The sequence below is a fragment of the Molothrus ater genome, chromosome Z, assembly GCF_012460135.2.
Source record: "Molothrus ater isolate BHLD 08-10-18 breed brown headed cowbird chromosome Z, BPBGC_Mater_1.1, whole genome shotgun sequence".
NCBI lineage: Eukaryota > Metazoa > Chordata > Aves > Passeriformes > Icteridae > Molothrus > Molothrus ater.
The window spans coordinates 61,625,346-61,648,417 of NC_050511.2; the positions used below are offsets into that span (position 1 = coordinate 61,625,346).

The window sequence follows — 23,072 nt, forward strand, 5'->3', positions numbered from 1 at the left end:
AAATGTTTCTTGAACTTTGTCAGACTTGGTGCTGTGTCCATTTCCCTGGAGAGCATGTTCCAGTACTCAATCGCCCTCTGGGTAAAAAACATTTCCTGGTGTCCAGTGTAAACCCACCCTGACTAAGCTTCATGCCTTTTTCTTGTGTCCTGTCACTAGTCACAAGACTGAAGAGTTCCATACCTGCTGCTCCACTTTTCCTTGTGAGAATATGAAAACCACAATGAAATCTCCTCTACTTTAAGCCGAGCAAACCCAGATGAACTCAGTCTCTTCCTGTGAAGCTTTCCTTCCAGACCCTTCACCATCCTCATGGCCCACCTTTGGATGTTCTCTAATAGTTATTGTCTTTTTCATATTGTGGTGCCCAAATCTGCACACAGTCCTCAAACTGAGTCTGCATCAGTGTGGGGAAGAGCAGGACAATCCCCTTTTTGACCAGTTGTCAGTGCTGTGCTTAAAGCATCCCAGCACACACTTGGCCCTCCTGGCTACCAGGGCTCACTGTTCACTCACATTCAACTTGCCATCGATCAGAGCACCCAGGTCCCTTTCCACAGCACTTCTCTTCAGCCTCTTGTTCTGTAGTCTGTTTAAGAAGCTGGGGTTGCACTGTCCCACGGTGCTGAATCCAGCACTTGCCCAAATTAAAATTCATACAGTTGGTGATTGCCTATCTCTCTTACTAATTTAATAATGCCTATTAAATAGTTCTCCCCAAACTTACTTCTGCCTGCTGTTTCCCTCCAAAAGGGGGCCCAATGAGTGTCAAGTGGAGTTCTTATGACTGTGGAAAAGCAAATTTTGATTACTCTTTGCAGAACCATCAGCTAAAAAATGACAAGGACATTGGAGCATCATACCTAACAGAAAAAACTCTGCCGTGCAATGTGACCATATACCCAGCATACAGCTCTGTATTTTGATACCAGCAAATTACAACAATGGCTAAATGTAGGTCTAATGAAAAAATAATTATGGACAAACAGACAACACATAGAAGCTTCGTGATTTTGCTGAAAATAGAAAATAAAGACAAAACCAAAAGTTACTTGCAGGTTGAGCTGTGCACCTCATTTAGCATACCCAGCTCATCCTGCCAGTTAAATATGTATGATTTTTGTAAGTTGATTGATGACAGTAATGATTAACCAAATGCAGCATATCACAAAATTCTTTTGTTCTGCCTGTTATGGTAAGAATGTTTAGAATACTGAAATTTTGAATGAAAACCATGGAAGCAAATGCTTCAAGTATAAAGACAAGGGAAGAGAGCACGAAACTTAAATAAAGCCCTTTCCCATAAATATAAATAAATATATAAATAAAGCCCTTTGCCATAAGGAGAAATGATGGGCATTATACTAAGCAGATGAAAAGTGTACCACAGTGTGTGTACATATGGTACCCATATACAAAGTGTGTATATGTGTACCATACCACAGGGGAAGAAGAGAGAATAATAATAAAGATATGAATGAGAGTAGTTAGGTCCACATTCAGCGTGACTGGGATTGGTCTATAACAGTATGTAACAACCACATCTGACACTACCATTAGCTGAGAAGCCTCAAAAACTCATTAAAGTAAAAAAAGAGTCTTAATGTAACAATTGCAGCCAATCACAACCTGGGTGTTTAACAGTAGGTCGTTCAGTAAGGACATGGTTAGTCACTCTTTACCAGGACTACTTGTGAGTACTGCTTCTACAGGATAATGAAAGCCTGTTGTGTTGTTACTCTTCCTTGCAACTGGCGCAATATAAAATTTCTCCAGATACAGCTGTATCTTTGAAAGCAAAAAAAAGAGAGATCTTTACACCAATCAGTAACAAAAGTATGCGTGACTAGAGTCGAGCTGCACCTAAACACAGAGAAATAGTACAAAAATAGGTTGAGAATGGGGGAAAAGGTAGGGAAGAGTCCATCATAACTGCTGGGATCAGCCAAGGGGCTGAACCTGTCTTCTCCCTCACAGTGATACCTGTTAGGCAAGAATCCTGTTCTCTGCTGGCAGAACATTTTAGTGGGGATTACAGCTTGTCTGTGGATTACTTTGAATACAATTTTTTTCAGTCAGGCACTATCACCAACAGCCTTTGTACCTTAAGCTGTCACAATTTTGCACGAATAGAGTGTTACTCCATAAACTGTTGGTGTGTGTCCTTCACAGGCACTAGCAGTGGCTGGCAGTGGGTAACACAGTCCAAAAGAGGAAGATCTGCTGAGGGGTCTTCCTTACATTGCTGGTTTCCCTGACTGAGTCAGTGGAACCACTCTCCCACCCAGCAGGACTGGTCAATGAAGGTCCCCCAGTGGGACACTGGCAGAGTACACAAGGGTCTCGCCTTCCTGGGATGCTGACAGACAAATCAAACACTAAGGGTCCAGCAAATCTTCCCACAGTAACAGTGACTCATGCTGACATAATTTCTACAGCTCTTTTTCCCGCGCTGAATATCTATTTTTAAGCATTTTTACTTCTCTTATGGAAATAATCCTCAAATAGATAATTGCTTACTTTTTTGAGATTCGCTGTCAAAGAGTTTTTTGGAGACACTACTCCTTAGCTTCATGTTTTTCATTACTCATCAGAATTTAACAAAATATTAAGAAGTGTCATTAATGTTGACTGTAAGAATACAAGAAATACTCCAGAAAAGTTGGCTGTTATAAGGTTTTCTATTATCCTAACTTTATTTTTACAGAGCTTCTCTCTTTTGTTGTTTTTGAGTGAAAATCAGGTGAAGTTAAGCAGATAAGTTGTTAACTACTGCTGAAGAATATTTAAAGGAGCTCATTCTTTCTAAATGTTTGAAGCCTTACAATGCAAAATAAAGATTTCTCTTTTTTTGTGAACTAGTTTGTATTTCTTTTTATTTCTCTTTCCCTTTTGCACTATGTCCTCTTTTTTGTAATAGTTACTAGTTGCCACCAGAGGGGAATGTACACAAGCAATTAGGCTTCTGCAGACAACAGAAACAACATTTAACTTCCAGTCAAATATAAGAATTAGAATTTCCCAATTTAAATATTGACAGAAGAAATTTGTAAAAATAATTAAAAAAAAATTCTGCATAGGTAAAATGAGTCTTTCTTGACTGGTTTTCATTTAGCAAAAAAACCTGAAATAAAGCACACATTTAGAGTAATATGCACTTCTTAAATGTAAATTTCCTTCACTTTAAATGTAAGATCCTTCCAAAGAATAACCTCATATAGCTGAAGAGCTGGTTGTGCAACATGTACTTCCTCAGTCTTTGGACTGATTGCAAATGGAAAGGTTGAAAATTACTGGGTTGAAGCTGTTGGGTTATATTTTCCTTTCCTGAGGAAAGAAAAGACCTGAGTGTTCAACAAAATGAATGATCTTTGGAGACCTACTGAGTTGTTTTTATCCTTAAAGTTATATTATTTTTAAAAAAATTCAACATCCATTTTTCTTATTTTCAAAAGCAAAAGGCCTTTATTTAAACTTGGGTCAGAATCTGAGTCAAGACCATCTTTATTCTTGTGTCTTTCACAGAATGAGTAACATCTTTGGCCCAGCTAAGTCTCTGTTATTCTTTTATAGAATCTGAAAAACTGAATCTCATTATTTCTTGAGCTAAATTTTACTGCAGCTTTGAAGCTGCCACAGTGCTCTTGTCCATTCATTCTATTCAAGGGATTATAAAACTGGAAGTGTGCAGAAAGACTGTGAAATATTTTTTCCTTATTCTCTTTTCTCATTTGGGGTCATGCATCATGAGTGAGACAATGGTAGATTTTCTTGAAACACCACTGTAAGATGTGAACCCAAAATTAATTAAGGAAAAAAGGAGTGAAATTTTATTTCAAATTAACACAATGACACAATTTCCCCATATTTCCTTTTTTTTTTTTTTTTTTGCTTCAGTCATGTTTCTTTGAACTCTCAACACTTTTTTTCAATCTGCTATCAGAGAAAAATTAAATAAATCCTAAAAATATTTAGGGTGAAAACCATGAAAAGAAGTATAGTCCTCTTTAGGGTTCATATGAAAACAAGTATGGTCCTTTTCACATGGTCACCACTTCTTCAGGAAAATGTGAAGTTTATTAAAAAAAAAAAAGCTGAAACCCTCTACAAAGCCAAGGCATAAGAGCAGAGATATGGCCATATATAAAGAAGTATGCCTTGACATACAAAAGCATTTGAATAATCCCTCTTTAATTTCATTCAGAACCACAATGGTGTTATAAGAATTCTTTCTAGTTTCTCATTTCCTTTGTGATGTCCACCTTACTCTCTCTGCCTGTTCTTTTAGAAAATGGATCATTAGGCCAGGTAGTGCAATCAGGAAGTGTTCAAACCAGCAAAAGATGTTTTATTTCCTTCTATTTAAATCTTATGTATTCTTGCTTTTCTATGAGTAAAGAGGGGATTTTAAACCTTGTATTTTTAGTTGCTATCACAGTAGGTCTCTGTGTACATTTGTAATATTTGTAACTCCTAGATATTATTTTCTGTAAGGATTTGTATATTTACAATATATTTTGTTACTGGACCGTAGTACAATTACTCTAGTGAGGGATGCAGAAGAGAATGAAGTACTGTTTCTTACTGGTATGGTATCCCTTTTAGAAGGTGACCTGTCTAGCTTTTATGCTATGTAGTAATACATGGTTTGAATGTGATCCAGTTGAAGTGTGGCTTAGTTTGTTAGATTTTATTCTTTGCATGGCACTGTTCTTGCAAAACTAATACAACCATAAATAAAAAAACTGAAACAGTTTACATATCTCCATTAGGTAGTAGCAATTATATAAATATAGTAAAATATATTGAAAATTATAAACATACATAATAAAATGCTCGACTTCTCCCATTGTGAAGACTCACATGAACTGTAAATTTAAAGAAATTATAGGAGTGCTGGGAAGTAAATGACACTCTTTAATAACCATTAGTTATCAATTTAGTTGTCTTGTAACAACTACATTATTTTACAAATAAATACCAGAATTTATTGGTATAAATAAAACATACAAACAAATAACCAGAATACGAAATTGTCATGCATAAGAGCATATTTGATAATGGATCTTTTTTGCTTGCTTCTAGCAACTTGAAATTTCACATTTGGATGGTGATTAAAAGGGCCTTCTACCTCTTCCCATGATGTTGTAATTCTGCATTTTAAATGGCAAAACATTCTCATGTTTTAAAGACCGTAACCCATTCCCTCCTACTTCTGATTTCTCTCCTGTATTCTGCACAGCCCATTGCTTTTTTTTTTCCTTCCCATATTCTGAAACCTTTATATGTATATATGCAGAGCTGCATTAAGGTCCTTTTATAACCTTAATTATTGTTTTCTCACAACCAGTGCATTTTTACTGATTTTATTTTGCTTTTTATTTAGGAAAGGAAAATACAATTGATTAGCGGTGCCTGTGAGAGGTTGCTCCTATTATTTGGGATGGTACATAACAGTAAGCTGCTGCTATTTATCTGCATGTAAAGAAACACACATTCCATCATTAGAAATTGATCTCATTCTGTACCTATTTTTTCCCATTTTTAATTTTCATTACAATGTAGCATATTAAACCAAGGAATGACTGTTTTTAAGGGTGCAGGCTTTTAGTGACATGGCAAAACAATGACCCTGTCATAATTTGCAAAATATCTAATCCAGTTAAAAGGGGCCATGTACTCCCTTGGTAAATTAAGTTTATACTAGTGTGTTTCCTGGCTTCCAAAGTGATCATCTGGTACATGAGAGAAAATATAGATATTTCATGCTAGAAACTTAGAGTTCAGTTGTTGGGTTTTTTCCCTTTCTCCTTTTCTTGGCTTGCACTGTCTTTTTAAAAGCCTGAGTAACAGATATAATGATGTTGCATTATTTCAGACCTGAATATGACCTTTCAGGGATTCAGCAGAATATACCAGTTTGCTCAGCAGAATATACCAGCAAAGTAAATAGAAATTTAAATAGATTTTTTAATAGAGTGTTTTAGATGCTGAAGTGTTTGCTCATAAAAATTTGTGGGATGGTCTATAATTTATCCTTGCATAAAAAAATGGAAGTGAAACCTTGAACATGATAGAAAATAGAAGTTCATTCCACATTCACAATGGTTTTAATTCTAACCTAAATGGACTAGTCTCTCAATTTGCAAAGAAAGTCAGACCCTGAGTTGTTTTCTCCATGGAAGGTTGTGATGTACTGCCCTTTAAACTATGCTAGCCTTGTAACCAGCAAAACGTTTCCCAAGAGTCACATTGTTCCCATGGTATGTCAACATACTCACTAAACCCACAGTGGAACCCACTGAATTCATGTGGGTGGAAGGGCCAAAGAGAAATTGTTTCATTGTTTGTAGTACAATTCAAGATCTAATATCTCCACTCTGAATTAGTAAATTTCAAAAGAAAAAGAGTAAATGGAAGAGTAACATCGTAAAGCTGATGTAAACTATTAGATGAGGAAGTTTTGTCTTGAGTTGTCTTCCTGCAAGCCTGGAGCAGGCCGTGTACTGGGGATGCATTTGGTGCTCTCCTTCCTTCACTCCCGTGGCAGGTTGTTTATTTAATCCTAACCTCCCCAGACCCAGCTCAATTCCCCAAATTAGTAGGACTAGAAATCATCTGGCCTGTATGTTTAAATCAGATTCTTTAATTCAGGCCATTGAAGATCAGAGGCAGCTCTACCATGGTGCTGCAGTAAGGTAGATATGTTGAGGATGCTGAGGAAGATGCACTGTAAGAAGCTTATATTGATGAACAGCCAGAGAAGATGCAAGTCAAAACCCAAATCTCAGCCATAACCTTGCTTATGTAGGGCTGGTGAAAATCATGAAACTATTCTAATAACCCCTAGAGCTTGGACAAGCTACTTGAATCATGCCTGTCATGCTGCATGACAAGCTACCCTTAGAAAATGAGTTTGAAAACAGATGAGGTGGAGGTCCTTGTATTTTGGTGAGAAAAAATAACTGTGGATAAAATCAAAGAGTACGTAAAAAACCTAAAAAACCACCATATCAAAAAAAAAGGTAAAGTGGGATAAAAGATTCCCAGATACATTTGTCCGGAGTAGATGGTGAAAGACTTGGAAGGATGCTTTGGTTTTGCCCTCAAGTATGAAAGAAAAATTATTTTCTCCATGTATCTGTATATATTAGGTATATCTTTGAAATACACAATGGAAAAGAAGGAGGACTTACAGATGTGCTCAAAATAAGCTGGAGAGGGACCATTTGTTCTTCACCCAGGGATGTTTTCTGTACAGGTATGAGAGCCAGAATACTCAATAAATTTCAAGGAGCAGAGATAGGTTTTATCCATTCTTGTACTAATCCTACAGAAATATGTGGGCAATGATAGTGACTGCATTCCCTAAATTTTATCAATTTTCAGGAAGATTTAGATAAGAAAAGGATGAGAAAGAAAAGGATTGTGACAAATTGTGAAATACAGAATGGTTTCATTGTTTAGTTTGCTTTCTTTTTTCACTTTAAAAATGATCTATGTATATTAAAATGTTATCAGAGTGTGAAATGCCCTGCAGTCTCTAACCAGGAGCAACCTTAGCAGTGTAATGCACTGCTAGAGCTAAACGTGTTTTCTCTCTGCCTTCCTGGATCCTATGTTTTTTGTTCAAGACCTTTAACATGCAACAAGAATTTCCAGTATAGACAGTACAGTTGGAAGTCTGGATTCAGCTGACCTCTGCTCCTTGAATGAAATCATCAAAAGAAATGAATGAGTGATATTCGAAACAAAAATCAACAATTCAGGTTGCATTGTTTTTAAACAATGACAATTATTTTTATGTGAACTGTATGAGACTACAGTCTCTGAATAGGAAGCTTCAGAAAATGTCAATAAATGTAGTTACTAAAGGATGTAACTTCAATAAACACAGTGACAACTTCATTATGTTTTGACTCAAAGATTACTTCTGTGTGGAAGCCTGGGGAAAAAGGCTCAGGACATCCCCAGCTTCACATCACTTTCCCAGAAGTTACATGGTACAGCAGCTGCCCCACTGAAGGAATCCTTGCAGGGCTGTCCAAGAGGAGCTGTACAGCCACCAGCCGTGTTCCCTGGGGTCCCATCACCAGCTGCAGCAGGAATCCTGTGTCTTTGGAGCAGTCATTGACATCCAAGCCAGAACAGCTCTGAGTGAGACATATCTTTGAGTCCAAAATGTCCCTGAGACAGATGTATTTTTACTACTGGAAGGAAAGGTGAATGATATGCAAGACTGAGAGAAAGAAGTTTCACAGGACAGGAATGTTCATTTATGTAGAACTGCATCAGATGTCTGCTCAAATGAAAAAAGTTGACAAGAAGTCACCATGTTCAACAGTGTGAGAAAGAGATAATCAATAAATAGACCAGACTATGGATGTGGTCTTTTCATGGCACTGATGTACATGTAGTCTTAAGTTGAAAAAACCCCCAAACTTGCTTCTGTGGATTAAACGCAAGAAAATGCAAGTAGGAGACCAGCTTTCTATTAATATTCTTATTTTTATGTCTCTCTGATATTTTTTTGAACTGAAGAAAGGTTATTCCTATAATCTACAATACGTAATTTCTCCAACAGATAGGCAAATAATTGAAATGGACAAAATTTTTTCTGAAAGTATTAATTATGGTATTTTAGTTTCTAATACAAGATCATATTGATCTAAGGGTTGTCATTCTTGGATGTGTTTGATTCAAGTGAAAACATAGGAACCAGAAGAACATGTTTACTTGAGTCAAGAATACAGCTAGTAATCTGGTTTTTTGCTCCATTCAGCAAACAACAGTGTCAGATATATTCCATGTGTTCTTAAAGACTCTTAGTGTTGTAAATCCCTAAACTTTATAATAGATTCTTCTACTGTTCCATTATACAATTTGAAAGTCCCCTTTTTTCCAGTGGCACGGTTTTATTTTGTAACATTAAGATTCAATTTTTCTTTATATATTGACATAATGGGAATAACAAATAGTCTAAATATGCCCTCTTCATTTAAAACTTTTTAAATAAGAAATTTGTGACAGTACTAGGTTGCATTTGATGATAGATAGGAAGGAAAATAATTTTTAAAATTATTACAGTGGTCCTCTGAACATCTCTAAATAAAGGCATTTTTGTTCCAAATACCTTTTGGATTTTTGGGAGCTTTTTTGGAACAGAGAATTGCTTCCCTCATGCTATGGATGAGACCACCAAGAAAAAAGTAATTACTTTGTCAAAGCTGTGGAATGGCCAGTGTAGGACCAGAATGTCAGAATGTAGCCCTACAGCTCATATTTGGTCTCTCAGAAAGCATTGCAGATCTATACAGAGAAAGGAAAAAAGAGAGAGGATAGATTTTTTTTTTTCACATTACACACACAAATAATCGCACACAATGTTATTTTCTATTTCTTCCAACTTATATTGACTTCTCTGGAGGGAAAAAATAGCCACAAAGCTAAAACCTATTCTACAATGCACCCAGAGTTTTTTAACTCCCAATACCTGAATCTCTTACACATCTTTTATATTTTAATTTTTTTTCTTAATTATATTTTTAATATTTATTCAGATAAGACACCTACATTGTATGGACATGTTCTACTATTTGCAGGAGAATGAATTTCAGTTTGTGGAACCAATGGGTTTGGTCAGTATACTCTTAAAATGACAAAAGTCCAGTTTCAAGCAATCTGCAAGTTCTTGCTGTACTCTTTCTAAATTTTAAATTAGTAGTCTTCAGAGAAACAGAGAAGATTACAAGACCTGTTTCAACTTACCCCTCCAGAACTTCCCACCTGGCAGAGAATTTCTTGGGTTCAGGCACTGCCCATGAGACAGTTGGAAACTGTTTTTGCACCCAGTACAATCCTTGTAACTGTGCCCAGCACAGGTTACACAGCTCCTGTGGCAAGGCTCACATTCTCTAGAGATGCCATCAGCAAAGAAGCCATCTCCACACTCACTCACACAGGTGCCATCTGCAACAGAAACAGAGCCTGGAAACACAATGACCCCTGTCCATCCCTCTGTCTCCAGCAGAAATGGTTTAAGAAAAAACAGTATGTAAGAACATACGAAAATTTTTGCAGCTATACAAACTCTTTTTTTTTACTATGAAATCTAAATTCAGTTCAGTTGCATATGAGAAGCTCCACAAACTTCAAACCAATCTGCATTTATATTTACCTCTAACTCGGCTCTAATCAATGTACTAAACATTAGTACATACAAATATAAGGTACTAATTACTAATGGGTAAAAGTTTTATGGTTGACTCTTAACAATTACACTGTCTCAATAAAAAAATTAAAGACTAGATGCCCCTAAGATTTTTAGATATATGCAAATTTATAGGATTCTAGTTTCCACTGAATATGAAGTTAAACTCAGGTTTAAAGCTGATTCAGATTAAGGGTTTGCATACCTCATCAAAACCTCTGGAAGTTGTAGCACTTATGGCTTTTTGAGTTTTGTCTAATTTCAATTTAAAGAAATCATAGACCCACAGCTCACCCTGGTTTTGATCACAGAGTTTTCCACAGAGCAAGGTGCTACTACTGGGCACTTTCAACAGCTAGGGCAAGAAAATACTATAACCTCAGGAATTCCTGTGATTCATTTTTGGCACCATGTCTGAACCAGACCTGCCTGATTTATGGCTTCTTTAAAAAGCTGGGAGATTCCTACTCTTGTGTGATTCTGGTGTGGAATTAAATGATTTTAACTGAGCTTTTTTAGAGTGTTTAAAAGTCAAAGTAAAACCAGACTTGCAAATAGTAGGGAAACATTAAATGTCTTTCTGTATTTAAAAACCCCTCCTTTCACAAAGTCTGAAACAAATACATTTTTTTTAATGCGCCTGAAAGAGCTGAAATTTAAGTATATAGACCCTTTGAACCAAATTACGCTACTGGGTAACATACCCACCTTACATTAAGGCAAATGCCTGCTTTTGCAAAGAGCCTCCATTGTCTCCCATAGAACAGATTTATGAATTTGAGAGTTTGGACTGAGAGCATTTTTTAAAAGAAATAGTCTAAAATATTCTTGTGTATTATGCCATTATTAGCACTTTGCTTACCTGAGAGATAGAAGCCTTCCTTACACAAGTCACACCCATCCTTGTCACAGCTATCACAGTTGCTAGGACAATCTCTACACTGCCAACAACTTTCATCTCCGTAGGTATTTTCTGGACAGTATTTATAGCAATGCTGCTTATACCTGTAAGATAAATTGAACAACATTAGTAAGTTTCTTTTGAAGGTCATTGAGTTTGCTTTCTGTGTGTTTCTAGGGATGGTAAAGATAAAGCATGATTAGCATAATGAACATAAATTATTCTTATAATGAGGATTTAAAACGTAGTTGTGGTTATGTTGTTTATTCAGCTAGCAAAGTCGTGTTTCCTAATCTCAGGATTCTTAAATATGATTAATTTTATTTTATTTTTCAAAGGTAGGCAGAAACCTGAATACATGTTTCATTAAAAAATATTATATCATGATTTTAAAGAGCTGATTGCTTGTAAAAACATAATCCACTGCCTTTGTTTATAAAGTCAACATAGTCAACATTTTCTTTTCCAATTTTTCAGAGATCTATAAATACTGTCTTTGAAAAGCAGAAATGTTCTTTTCTCTCCATATAAGTTTTAAATCAAATTTTATTCATTTGCATAAACTCCATACATTTACAATTCTTATGAACTTCACATACCAGAACTAGACACAACATACTAAAAGCAAATTTGTTCCAGGTCCATATGCACTGTTTAACTTTTTGACACTTTTTGTTCCATATTCTGATACGTGAAGGTCCCACAAGTCCATAAGTTTTAACAGGTCTCAATACCGAATGACTAGCTAGTCTTCTGACATTTCCCAAGTTTTTTTCCCATTTACTGTTTCTCACACAAGCAATTTAAAGCGTGAGACAACATACACAGCACAGATCTATGTAGTAAAGTGCATATTTTTGCTTCAGAAAATGTGTACTCATGAAGAGCAATATATATACAGCTATACTTACATGTAATAGTTTTGAATGCATGTTATACAGATTCTTGGATCATCTGAAATTTAAGATATAAAATTATGTAAATAATTTTCAGAGTAAAAACCAGAATGCCAAAAAGAACATGTTAACAGCAATTTTATGTTAATATTTCTAACACTAAAATAATTACAGTCATGAAAAGAACATCGCTGTCTCTGAATCTCTGTTCACATTTATTTTGAGATGGAATCTTCCACAGATCCTGGACTATATTTTCATAGCAACTTGTGGCTTTTTAGTCCTCAGCATAATCCAGGTACCAGGTATCTGGAAGGAGCAAAGTCCCTAGGAAGTGATGATCTGAAAAGCAGAACCTTCACAGGGGCTCAGGTTGGGTCAAATGAAACTGTTAAAAAGAGACTGCAACTAATCTGAAACAATAATTTCATCCTTTTTCTTTATTTGTTGCAAAGGTAAGTTAAAAACTTTTGACACCTCTGAAAGCATAATAATAAGTTTAAATTTTAAAATCCTGAGCTAGACAAGACTGTTTCTATATTTGGAGAGGGGGCAATGGTGGAAGAGATAGTGGTAGTGCAAACCTTTTGGGTAAACCTTCCCACCAGAAAACTAATTTTTGTATTAAAAAAATGTGTTGAATGAACAGGAAAGTGTTACACTATTTTAAAACTCTTAAAATTATGGATTTGACTCCCAAAATTAGGAATATTTTTATAAAATTTCTTCTATTATCTTCTACTCACTATTTCTTTCACCTTTAACAAAATATCCCAGAAGCAGCAGAATGGGAGGAAATGGAACAACCTGGGTGAATGTATTCTGTATTATAAAGAGAATTACAGAATCACAGAATATTCTGAGTTGAAAGGGAGCCAGAATTGAGTCCAACTACTGGCCCTGCAAAGCACCATCCCCAAGACACACACCATGTGCCTGAGAGTATTGTACAAGCACTTCCTGAACCCTGTCAGGCTTGGTGCTTTGATCTCTTCCCTGGGGAGCCTGTTCCAGTGCCCAACCACCTCTGGGTGAGGAATCTTTTCCTGATATCAAACCTAAACCTTCCCTGACACAATTTCAGCCCATTATCTTGGGCTGTCACTGGTTACTGGTCACCACAGAGAAGAGGTCAATATCTGACCCTCCTCTTCTTCTCATGAAGAAGCTGTAGATTGTAGCCATGTCTCCCCTCAGTCTCCTCTTCTTTAGCCTGAATAAAACAAGTGACTTCAGCTGCTCCTCATAAAGCCTCCCCTCCAGATTCTTCACCATCCTTGTGGCCCTCCTTTAGATGCTCTCTAATAGCTTAATGTCTTTTTAATATTGTGGTGCCCAAACTGCACACAGTCCTTAAGGGGGGCTGCACCAATGCAGAGCTTTCCTTTGCTGATCTTCACATGGTTGGTCATTGCCCAGTCATTGAGGTCTCTCTGCGGGACCTCCCTTTGATGAATTCAACAGCTCCTCCCAGTTTTGTATCATCTACAAACTTGCTTAGGATCGCTTCTGGTCCTGCATCCAGCTCCTTCATGACAATGTTGGAGAGCACAGGGTTGAGAATGGAGCCCTGTGGAGCCCCACTGGTGACAGGTCACCTGTCTCACCCTTCGTGCCTGATCCATGAGCCAATTGCTCATCCACCCCATGATGTGTTTCTCCAGCTGCGTGCTGGAAGTTTTGTCCAGAAGAATTTTGTTAGAGACTATGTGTAGTAACCCCATAGATTTAGGAAAAGCACCATGGAGAATATGAACAATAGGAATGCTGAAACAGCAAAAGAAAATTCCTGTTTCCCTGTCCTCCACCCCTTAACCTATCTCTGTAACCCTATAAGGCAATGTCATGTTAACCCCTTACCATTGGTCAAGCTTGGATCCTTTCCAACCCTATAAAAGAAGCATACTGTACCCCATTAGTTGAGAAAGAAGAAGAGCAGAGACCCTTCACAGACCTCCCCAAATAAAGCCATCTCCATGGAACAGCCTGCGCCTTCTCCTTCTCCTCTCTCTCCGTCTGCTGCAGCCTCAAGCCCAGGGCACCACTACCTAGCAAGCAAAGCTGAAACCCTAAGAGCTTGCAATCCCTATAGAGCTGATAATCACCATGCTTGCTAGATGGTAGCCCCACGGCTTTGGCATGAGTGAGCCAGCTTTGGGTACCCAGTCCCTACTCAGGGACTGAGCTCCTGAGCCCTATTGCTCTGCTTTATAATAACGCCAATGAGAGGTTATTAACTATGCTCTTCATTTCCGGGATAATTGAATACAGCGCCACCTCTCCTTCTGAATCAAGGAATCATGGAATCAATTAATTTGGAAAAGACCTCTAAGATCAGCAAGTCCAACTTTTGACCAAGCACCCTGTCAGCACTAGATGCCATGTCCAGTCTTTCCACAAACACTTCTAGGGATAATGATTCTACCTCCTCCCTGTCCATTAGGTGTGATGAAATTCTTCCTATTATCGAGTCTAAACCTCCCCATGTATAGACAAAAGCCACATCTTCTCATCCTGTTGCTAGCTGGCTGAGAGCAGAGGCTGACCTACAGCTGGCTACAATGCCCTTTCACGCAGTTGTAGAGAGTTCAGAAGTTCCCCCTGAGTATCCTTTTCTCCAGGCTAAACAATTCCAGCTCTCTCAGCTCCATGGGGTTTTTGTGGCCAAAGCATAGGGTCTGTCACTTGATCTTTCCAGTGTCCTGAAATCTCTTTTCATTAATCTTGAGCTTCTTGTTGAAATATCACTGGTACTCCTGTGAAAGCAATAGTAAGCAGTATTTTGACGGCTCTATTAACTCCTTCATTTTTTTGGTGAGGTTCCTGATTTCTGCCCCAAGGAGGCAGGAAACCTCCCTGAAAAGAAATTCTGGTCTGCAGATGGTTTAGATTATATTTGTTTTAATGTATATTTTCTTCAGTAATTCCAGCAGAAAGATTCAGCAGTTAACATTTCTTGACTGTTTTGATTCATGAAGCTTTTGAACTGCAAATTGTTGAAGGAGTAAAAAATACATATGGTAGAGATAATTCATGCTATATATGTATAAAATATTGTAGAATCCAAAGTATGTCTTTGACCACCCTGGCTGGGAGCAGAGTCTTATGTTTATTCAAGTAGTTCCCAGAAAACGTTAAGATACTATCAAGTCTGTTAAGTATGGATGAAACCTTCCCGGACCATGAGTGCTGACTTCCTTGGAATGCCTAAGCCACTCATGAGGACCTTCGCCTGGGAAGATTGCATCTACCATACTCAAGCACCAGGTGCCACTCTGCTACATGTGAATGCAGGCTCTGCCGAAGTGCTCAGACATCCGTCTGGACACCTGGATTTACCTTTGTCTATTTCTGCACATGTATGGCCCCAGTTGTGCATGTGAAGAGACACAAAGGAACATTTGGTCATCTCTGCCTCAGGCAGAATAAACTTTATATAAGCTAGCGGCTGAAGCAGTCGAGGTGAACCACTGGGGAGATGCTGACACTTTGTCGGTCAGATCTCAGTTCACCCAGCGCCAGCACCTGGGGTTGATGCTGCCTTGGCTGGGGTGGTTTTTTGAAATTCTATTTTTCTTAACAATCTAATAAATAATTGTTAAATTTTCTTATAAATTTGGCTGCTGATTTGATAATTTATAACAACATGCTTTGTTTGTATATGTAATTTTAGAAGTATGTTTGGTCAGTGGCTTCTGAGCTAGGTGAATTTCTGGTCTGATATGAGTAGTTTTCTTCCATGCTCTTATTTCTATGGAGAACTTAAAACTAAAATCTGGAATATTCTGTACTTGCAGAACTCAAGGTTCGGTCTCATATCTTGAGCTTTTCCAGTGATTTTTCCCAAGCCCAGATTTTACAGAGGAAATAGTTTTTCCTTTCTCAGAAAAAGAAAAAAATCAAAGAAAGAAAGTTTTTTCAATACATGCACCTTGTATCTTCGATGTGGAAGGAAATTCTCTTTTACCTACACTCTAGGGAAGACAGCATGCTCCAATGTAATGTTCTGCTTACCCTGAAATGTCAGGACTGAAAACCAGAGAACAGTTCCAAAACTTGTTAGGCATTTGTTTCTGCACAGATTGCATATTATCACCAGAGAAGCTTGTAGAAAAAAGTGTTACTATCTGAAAATCTTAAACCCCTTCTGCAAGACTAACCTTTTGTGGAAGATTTACTCTGAGATCCTTATAACAATTTTGTCTTGAAAGCCAAAGTCTATTCATCATCAGGGATGGATTGAAGAAATGAAGTTTTCCTTTCTCTTTCTTAGGTTGCTATGGGAACCAGAGGAGTTTTCACTCTTTTATCATGTAATGATAAATCTGTATCTGTAAGTCTGAGTCCGTGGACAGTGCTGCTCTTTCAGCTGCCTCACACTCCCTTAAATCTTCTCCAAATACTTTTCTTCTCACTCCCACAGCTTTATAAACTCTATATTCCTCCATTCCACTCTATATAATGTATCTTGTTGATCATTTGTGTATTATTTATTCTCACTTTCAGCCTTTATAGCTTTATGTTTTTCACATAGACCTTGTAACCTCAACCAAATTAAATAGTTAGGTTCTCAAATAGACCTTTGAGAGTGTCTCAGAATTTACCTTGCTAGATCAAAGAGGCTAAATGCCACACTTGAGCCTAAATGCCTCTATGGCAGGTCTTTCTTCTCAGGGACATGGCTCCTTGGGTTTCCTCAATTTCTTTTGTAAGATATCTTTGAAAGAGAAAAGTGTTATAACTTTGCTGAACACTTTTCACTCTGTACCCAACTGAGGAGTACTTTACTCTCAGTGTTAGCCTTTGATACCAGTCCTAGTGCAAAGGTTGCAAAGCCATGCCATGGTGCTCACTGTAGAAATTTGGATGGATCAAAAGTTGGTATATATTGTATTTTGCTGCATGTAGATGAGATATTCTGTAGGAACCCATAAGAACTATTCATAACATAAGATGTTTTACTTTCACAGGTTGGGTGAGGTGAGTGGAAGAGAACCCAGAAGTGATTCAGAACTGGCTCAGGAAGGTGTGGCTCCTTGGGAGCATGCTGTCAGGAAGATTGGCAGTGCAAATTGAGAGGATGCCTGACTCACTTCTGAGAGGAAGACCTTCCTTCACTGGCTCCTATGAGTTATCTGTGAGACGTCCATGTGCTGCAAATATTTACCTGCTCAGTGAGCTAGGTGTGTCTATTTACTCAGCATTATTAGTCACGGTGTGGCAATTTCTGCTTGTGAAATGTACATATGCAAGCCAGTAGATAAGGCGTATCAGAGAAGTTTATCACTTATCATCTTCAAAGGTAGCCAAATTTGGTGTCTGTTCATTATGTAAGTGCAAAAGGGCATATGTAAGTTATATGATTAGAGAGAGAGCTAAAGTTGTTTGAGAAAACACTTTAGTCCACACGTATTTTAAACATAAGAACTAGGAGCCAAGATTTTGATGTTCTTGCATTTTATTGATTCTGAAGTTCTCTTTGAATAATTACTATAAGTGGCTCAGAATCTACGGCATAACCTTATTTTTTCTCTTGTTCTGAGTGTTGGCTTACAGCCAGAGGCTTTCTAAAAAGGAAAGTTTGGCTTTGAAGAAGTGCCTGAAATTCATCATGGTTTTAAAAGTCTTGAGAAAATATGAATGCTATCCTGCAGTTATCTAGATATGTAAGTGAACTTACATTGAGAGGTGGAAGGTAAATGCTACAATGGCATAGAGAACATCCTCTTCCTTAATATTTTTTGCAGCAGCATTTTGTCTTTCAAAAGCTGCTTTTGTTGAGGAAACTGGACTTAATTTTGTAGACTTCATGATGTTTACTGGCACCCACCAGAAAAAAAGACATTAAAATTTAATCAAAACCTGATGGCCAAAGGTGATGAAGAGCTGCAGTTCCCATCTTTCTGCATCAGAGGGAGCAGCCATTCATTGCTGCTCTGAAAAGTAAACTCAGCATGTCCAAAACTGGGTTATAAGAGCTGAGGTACCAAAGACATAAGATATCATAAAGATAATCTTGGCTGTGTGGACTTGTGATGTATCCAGCACACTTTCTTAGACACTTGGTCTGTCCAATATTTGCTTGCACTGAAATAGGGATCTATTTGAAGTTCTTAAGAATTTAAACATAGGTACTGAGGTCACCCTTAAGCCTTGGCTTGTGCCTGTGCTAGAGTCTGCCTTTCAGGTCTCACTGGGGAGTTGTGCACAAGGATGACAATTGTGCTCCTGTGGCATCCAGCAGAGCCAAGTGCACCCCAGAGCCTGTGGGCAGAACAAAGAGAGGAGGTGAGCCCTGATGTGCACAGCCATTTTTTGGACACTGTGTACACAAAACTGTATATTTTCTGGAGGTTAGTGCTTTCTAAGGCAGAGCTCCTATCAGCATATCCAGGACTTAGTGCCTGGAGGCAGAATGGTACCTGTGAGCATTAAAGATTCTTTACATTCTAAAATATTAGTGGCCTCTGAATTAATGAAGTGAACCAGAAAGAAGATAATTAACTGAATTTAAAAGAAGGCATAATTTGTATTTTAACTACCTAGACTTACCTGTCATTGATTAAGTCTCTCCCTCAGAGTTCCTATCTCTGCTCTTAGACTTTCAGTGTTGATACAATGAAGATATATTGCCACACTGGTGCCTTAAAACAAAACCCACTCCAAACTTGGAGGAAACCAAACAGATTTGACTACATTCCTTGAGGATTCCAGGAGGTCTTACAAACAAACATTATCTACTTTAGTATCCTCACACCTGGTGAAGAATAACCTGCAGTGTCACTTACTGTATGGGTTTTACTTTCTTCTCTGAAATGCCTGATATGGGATGCAAGGTATGAAACCATTACAAAAGTATGATACCTCTGTCTTAATCTGGATGTAGTGTCACTACTGATCAAAGAGAGAGACTACGCATGCAGACTTGCTCTGTTCTGCTGGCATATGGCATTATGCCAGAAGGAAGCAAATCTTATTAATTTTCCTGTCTGCGCAAAGCAGGACAACATTGCCAGAGACTGCAGCTGGTGGTTTGATCTATCATTTGTGCCTTGTGAAAATGATTTTTTGAGCAAAACTCTTTCAAGCTAGTAGGAAAACAGGCAGTTAAGTTACCTTAATATGATTATATATTCCTCCTAAAATCTAGAGTTCTGTCTACAAGAAAAGAGAAAAATATAATAATCTTTGTAATTTGTAGACAGTAAGAGAATACTTTGCATTTTGCTGGTTTAGAATGTTTAGAATTTAAATGGAATAAAGCTTCTGTAGGTGACCCTGTACTCAGTATAAACTGAAGAAGTTAATTATCTTTACTTCTTAGAGTTTATATTGAAGGATCTTAAAGCATTTAGAAGAAGCAGGCGCTGAATGATTTTCAGTCAGCTAAGGATCCATAAATATGCACAAAATATATTTCAGTTGTGTATATGAACAACTACTTTTCAGTATGTGAGCTATGTAAATTTTTATTCCAATTGCTATGATTACTACCTTTTTTCCCCACTCAGTTTTACCTGAAATTTTCATAGCATTGAACTTTTCCCACACCTTCTCTACAGTTCCTAGAATAAATTATTCAGTTATGTTAAAGGGAAGATAAGACAAAGAGACTGCAAGACCATGCAGCATCCACTTAACTTTAAAATGGAGTCTGTAGAAAGACTATGAAACTGTGAAACTAAATGTAGCACATTCCTTATTTTCTCACCTTGAAATTGTAGAATTTTAAGTTATTTTTATGGCAGTGTAATTTCTCTAGAGCTTGCTAAATAATAAACTTCTTGTAGGAGACAGGCATGAAAAATTTTGCTTTTCATGTTTTTTATGAACCTTCCTAAATACATCAGCTTTCTAGTTAGACTTGAGAAAGTCATTACTGTACTTAACTATGAATGAAGTTGTTGATATGCCTGAAAACTCCCTGAATGTTAAGAGTAAAAAAATAAGCAAATATTTGCCATACAATGTAGGTAGATATAGGTATCTACCATAGCTACCTGACTTATTTTAAATTAAAGCTGACAGGTTCTTCTTTATTTCAAGAACACATTATAGTTTGGAAAATCTTCTTGGGACTGTGCTTTTAGGCCACTACTGTTCTTCTTTCCAAGTAGAACAGCAAACCAATCTCTGACTCTCAGTAATATATGCATCATGAGCACCAAAGGCTTTCCTTAATAGAATGCCTGTAAATAAACTCTGGCATCTTAATACTTCTGACTTTACACAGCAGTGAAAATTAATTCAGTCTTTGTTTTTCCTGCAGCCATTCTATTGATTGCTGAAGCTCTTAAAAGCCCTCTTTTAAATCAGAACTTTGAGTGCAAGAAGTTGAAAGTATGTAATGTTATGGATGATTAATATTTAGGAGATCAGTGACCCTCCCAAGAAAAAGTCAAAAGAGTACAGCCCCTTTTTCTGTATGCCAGCTGACCATGAACAGCCTTTCAGTCTCCTTATGCACACCTATTAAGTTCATAATAAAGAAAATCTTCCTCTGAATAATTTAAAATTATTATATTTTAAAAAAAGTTGCTATTCATACATATTAAATATCTACCCAATTCAAAACACTGATTGCCACTACACCGTTTCAGAAGAAAAACAAGTAATTTGAAGTCACAATTACTGTAAAAATCACAGAAAATATTAGCATGGGGAAATGACATCTGATAGCACCAATAAAGATAGGTATTGAAACATAAACTCTCCCTTAACTTCTCCTCGCCTCTGCCAAGCAGGCAGCTGCCATGAATCTGGATAACACACCATACGAAAGGAGAACACTATAGTTGCATTCATGTTAAAACCATCTCTTCATTCAACAATTTGTACAGGGGCAGTTGTAGTCACAGAGGAAGTCCTTAGGCTTGGCTGAATTCACAGGGAATGGCTGGTCACCGCATCACAGGAAATGTTTTATGGTATCACATACTAGATCGGACAACCGGCAGAAAGAAGGAATTATGTGAAGAAAATCCTTATGGTAAGTTAGGTATGCCAGTTAGTGCAGCCAGAAGAAGAGCTGCACAGACAGTTGTGATTTAGAGTTTGTTGCAGACAATGGCATGCCAATACTGTGCTGTTCTAAGTTTTTCAGAACTGGTAACTCAAATCCAGAAAATGTCCCAAGTATGGATGGTCGCTCTGAATGTGAGGGATACAGTTTTTATGGAAAGGACATACTTTTACATCTAAGGTTTTCACTTCTGAAACACGACGAAGCAGAATCTGTGCTTGCCTGGAGGAGAGTTCCACACCCTTTTAACAGACCTCCAGGGACTATAAGCGTTCACCCATGATTGCACCCACTGCACTAGCTGACTTCTGACAAACAGTCTCACTTTCTCTGGATATTCGAGTAGGAGGAGAACCCCCTGAAACTGTAGGGCAGCTGCAACAGCCACATGGCAAGCATTTAGTGTTGTGGAAGCTGAGATTCCATCTGAATCCCAAACCCCTCTTTGTATTTAACTCCGCTGGTTGCATTTTCAACTCAGCGTATTTCCTTTCTTTTCTGTTTCACAGGAACACCAAATGAGCTGCACATGGATGAATTAGCCCGCACCATCCTTGAAACGTATACAAGGAATTTTTAGGGCAGCAGCATTGTTATTGCAATACCTTGCTCTTGAATGAAATTAAAAGATTGTCCTTATGTCTATATCCTTGAAGAAAAAGGACAGGGTGGCAATCTGTTTTGAGGCATAGAAAATTCTGGGTCTGATAATAGTTTAATAGCTTTAGAAAGTCAGTAAGTCTTTCAGTCTGAGTGTGGCATTCAAACAGGAAAAAATAGAAGTTCTGCAAATTTTAATAGCTAAATTATTAGAAAATAGCTAAATTATTAGAAAATTATTCTTATTTATGCTGAATATAAATTTTAGAAATTTATTTCAAAAATAAATATAGTATGGAATATAATTTACTTGCTGAGAAGCCACCTGCACCAGTAACTAGCTGCTCAGCAGCATGCACTTAAGCTGATGACAAGAGTAAGGGGAACTAAATTTTCACTACTTTAGAATAACAATAAGGTTGATGAAGGGATTATTTACCCTGTCTGCAGCTGTGGCATCCATCTGAACATGGTATGCAGTCTTCAGAGTCAGGATCTTCCACTTCACCTGTGTTTTGCAAATCATCAGTTTAATTCTAGATAATGCAACATTTGGAAGCACTCAGCAAGGTCCCTGGAAATAAACTTGATCAAATCAGAAAAGGAGAAAGACTCATAGAAATTTGTTTTCTCATTTGTTTTTGCATAACGCACTCAATTTGAGGAAAACACTCTTACTTTACAATAACATGATACTAGAAGAGGATCAGAGCTGGTACTTGAGGACCTCAGGGTCAGGTGTGTGTTTCAAAACATTTTTTAATATGCTTAAGCAGATTTCTGTAATAATTTCAATAGAGTATTTGCTATCTCCTACTGAAGGACACTTACCTTCTCTACAGCTATGCTTCTCACACACATTTTGAGCAAGGTAGTAGCCTCGGAAACATCTTTTGCAGTGACTGGAGTTCAGGCACACCTCACAGTGGCCAGGGCAAGGCACACAGGTGTGCTCCAAGTGGAAGTGACCTGGAGGACAGTTGTCTCTGCACTCCCCATGATACAGAAAACGTTCCACCCCTCTTTTGTCTGTGGCAAAAAAATAGGAAAAAGCTGTCAGCCACAGAGGGCATTTGTGGTATGAGAAGGAGCTTTATGAAGTTGTAGTGCTGCAGTAGAGACATTGACTGCTAGATTTTACAGTTTTACACCAAATGAGTTGTATAAAAGTTTCAGGACCTCAAACTTTTCACATTCCTGGGGATTTATGGCATTTAAAATATCATGCTAGAGACCAATTACTCTTTACACTAATCAATCTAATTAAAAAAAAAATCAAGATTTTTCCATCATGGAGTTCTCTTGCAGAGGATAAGCAAATATTTGCAGTACATTGCAAATGTACAATAAATGTACAATTATTTTTTTGTAAAGCAAAATGGCCCACTTCACCTTTGGAAAGAGTCAATCTGCGTCCCTAGAAGATTAAACTGTAATACTCAG

The 23,072-nt window shown here is 37.5% G+C and overlaps 1 protein-coding gene across 1 annotated transcript in view; it reads right to left on the bottom strand.

The window, feature by feature from the left end:
- The window catches only part of PCSK5 (proprotein convertase subtilisin/kexin type 5), a 227,476-nt gene that overhangs the window by 13,859 nt on the left and 190,545 nt on the right, over window positions 1–23,072 (bottom strand). Inside the window, exons 23-27 of the mRNA XM_036402993.1 lie at window positions 22,461–22,658; window positions 22,069–22,137; window positions 12,023–12,065; window positions 11,073–11,215; window positions 9,769–9,969 (exon numbers count right to left, since the gene is read on the bottom strand). Of these exons, the coding sequence (XP_036258886.1) occupies window positions 9,769–9,969; window positions 11,073–11,215; window positions 12,023–12,065; window positions 22,069–22,137; window positions 22,461–22,658 (654 nt within the window). The remainder of the gene's footprint in view (window positions 1–9,768; window positions 9,970–11,072; window positions 11,216–12,022; window positions 12,066–22,068; window positions 22,138–22,460; window positions 22,659–23,072) is intronic.